General features: G+C 44.8%; 1 protein-coding gene across 1 annotated transcript in view; it reads right to left on the reverse strand.

The window, feature by feature from the left end:
• Window positions 1-77: 77 nt before the first annotated feature.
• The window catches only part of LOC107577765 (coiled-coil domain-containing protein 51-like), a gene marked incomplete at its 3' end in the record, with an annotated part of 7,473 nt that continues 7,028 nt past the window's right edge, over window positions 78-522 (reverse strand). The window contains exon 4 of the mRNA XM_016263802.1: window positions 78-250. Within this exon, the coding sequence (XP_016119288.1) occupies window positions 78-250 (173 nt within the window). The remainder of the gene's footprint in view (window positions 251-522) is intronic.

Consider the following 522-nt stretch of genomic DNA (forward strand, 5'->3'; position numbering starts at 1 on the left):
GGTTTAAATTACAAAATAACAGCTATTTGTTTGAGTGGCTTGTGGTATGACTAGTTTTTGATGACTGAAACACCCACCGTAAAGCAGCCCACGTCCGATGCGGCCCATACCAAGGCCCTGTTCTCTGTCGCGCCGTCTCATGGCCGCTTCTGCTTCCGCCCGAGCGCCGGGAGAGAGTTCACTGAAGTCTTCATCCTCATCCAGACCTTCAGCTTCATAACGGTCCAGTTCTGGGATGGCACGGTAGTCTCTGTGAAAATTACAGTAGAAAAAATTAGGGGTGTAACGGCTCACGTATTCAAACAGAAAATTTTCAGTACAGGTCTTTCGGTTCGGTAAGCATGCGTACAGAACAAATCGTTCCAGTTTTTCAAGAAATTCAGACAATAAATGCCTTTGATTGATGCTCTTTGATGTGGCGTGATATTTCCCCATATAGCGTCACAGTTCTAACAGCAGCACTGTGAGCGCAATCACCCCTTCCTCTTTATTACTAGTTTTAACATGAAATAAACATGAATG

The sequence above is a fragment of the Sinocyclocheilus grahami genome, unplaced genomic scaffold, assembly GCF_001515645.1.
Source record: "Sinocyclocheilus grahami isolate Dianchi unplaced genomic scaffold, SAMN03320097.WGS_v1.1 scaffold7160.1, whole genome shotgun sequence".
Classification (NCBI taxonomy): domain Eukaryota; kingdom Metazoa; phylum Chordata; class Actinopteri; order Cypriniformes; family Cyprinidae; genus Sinocyclocheilus; species Sinocyclocheilus grahami.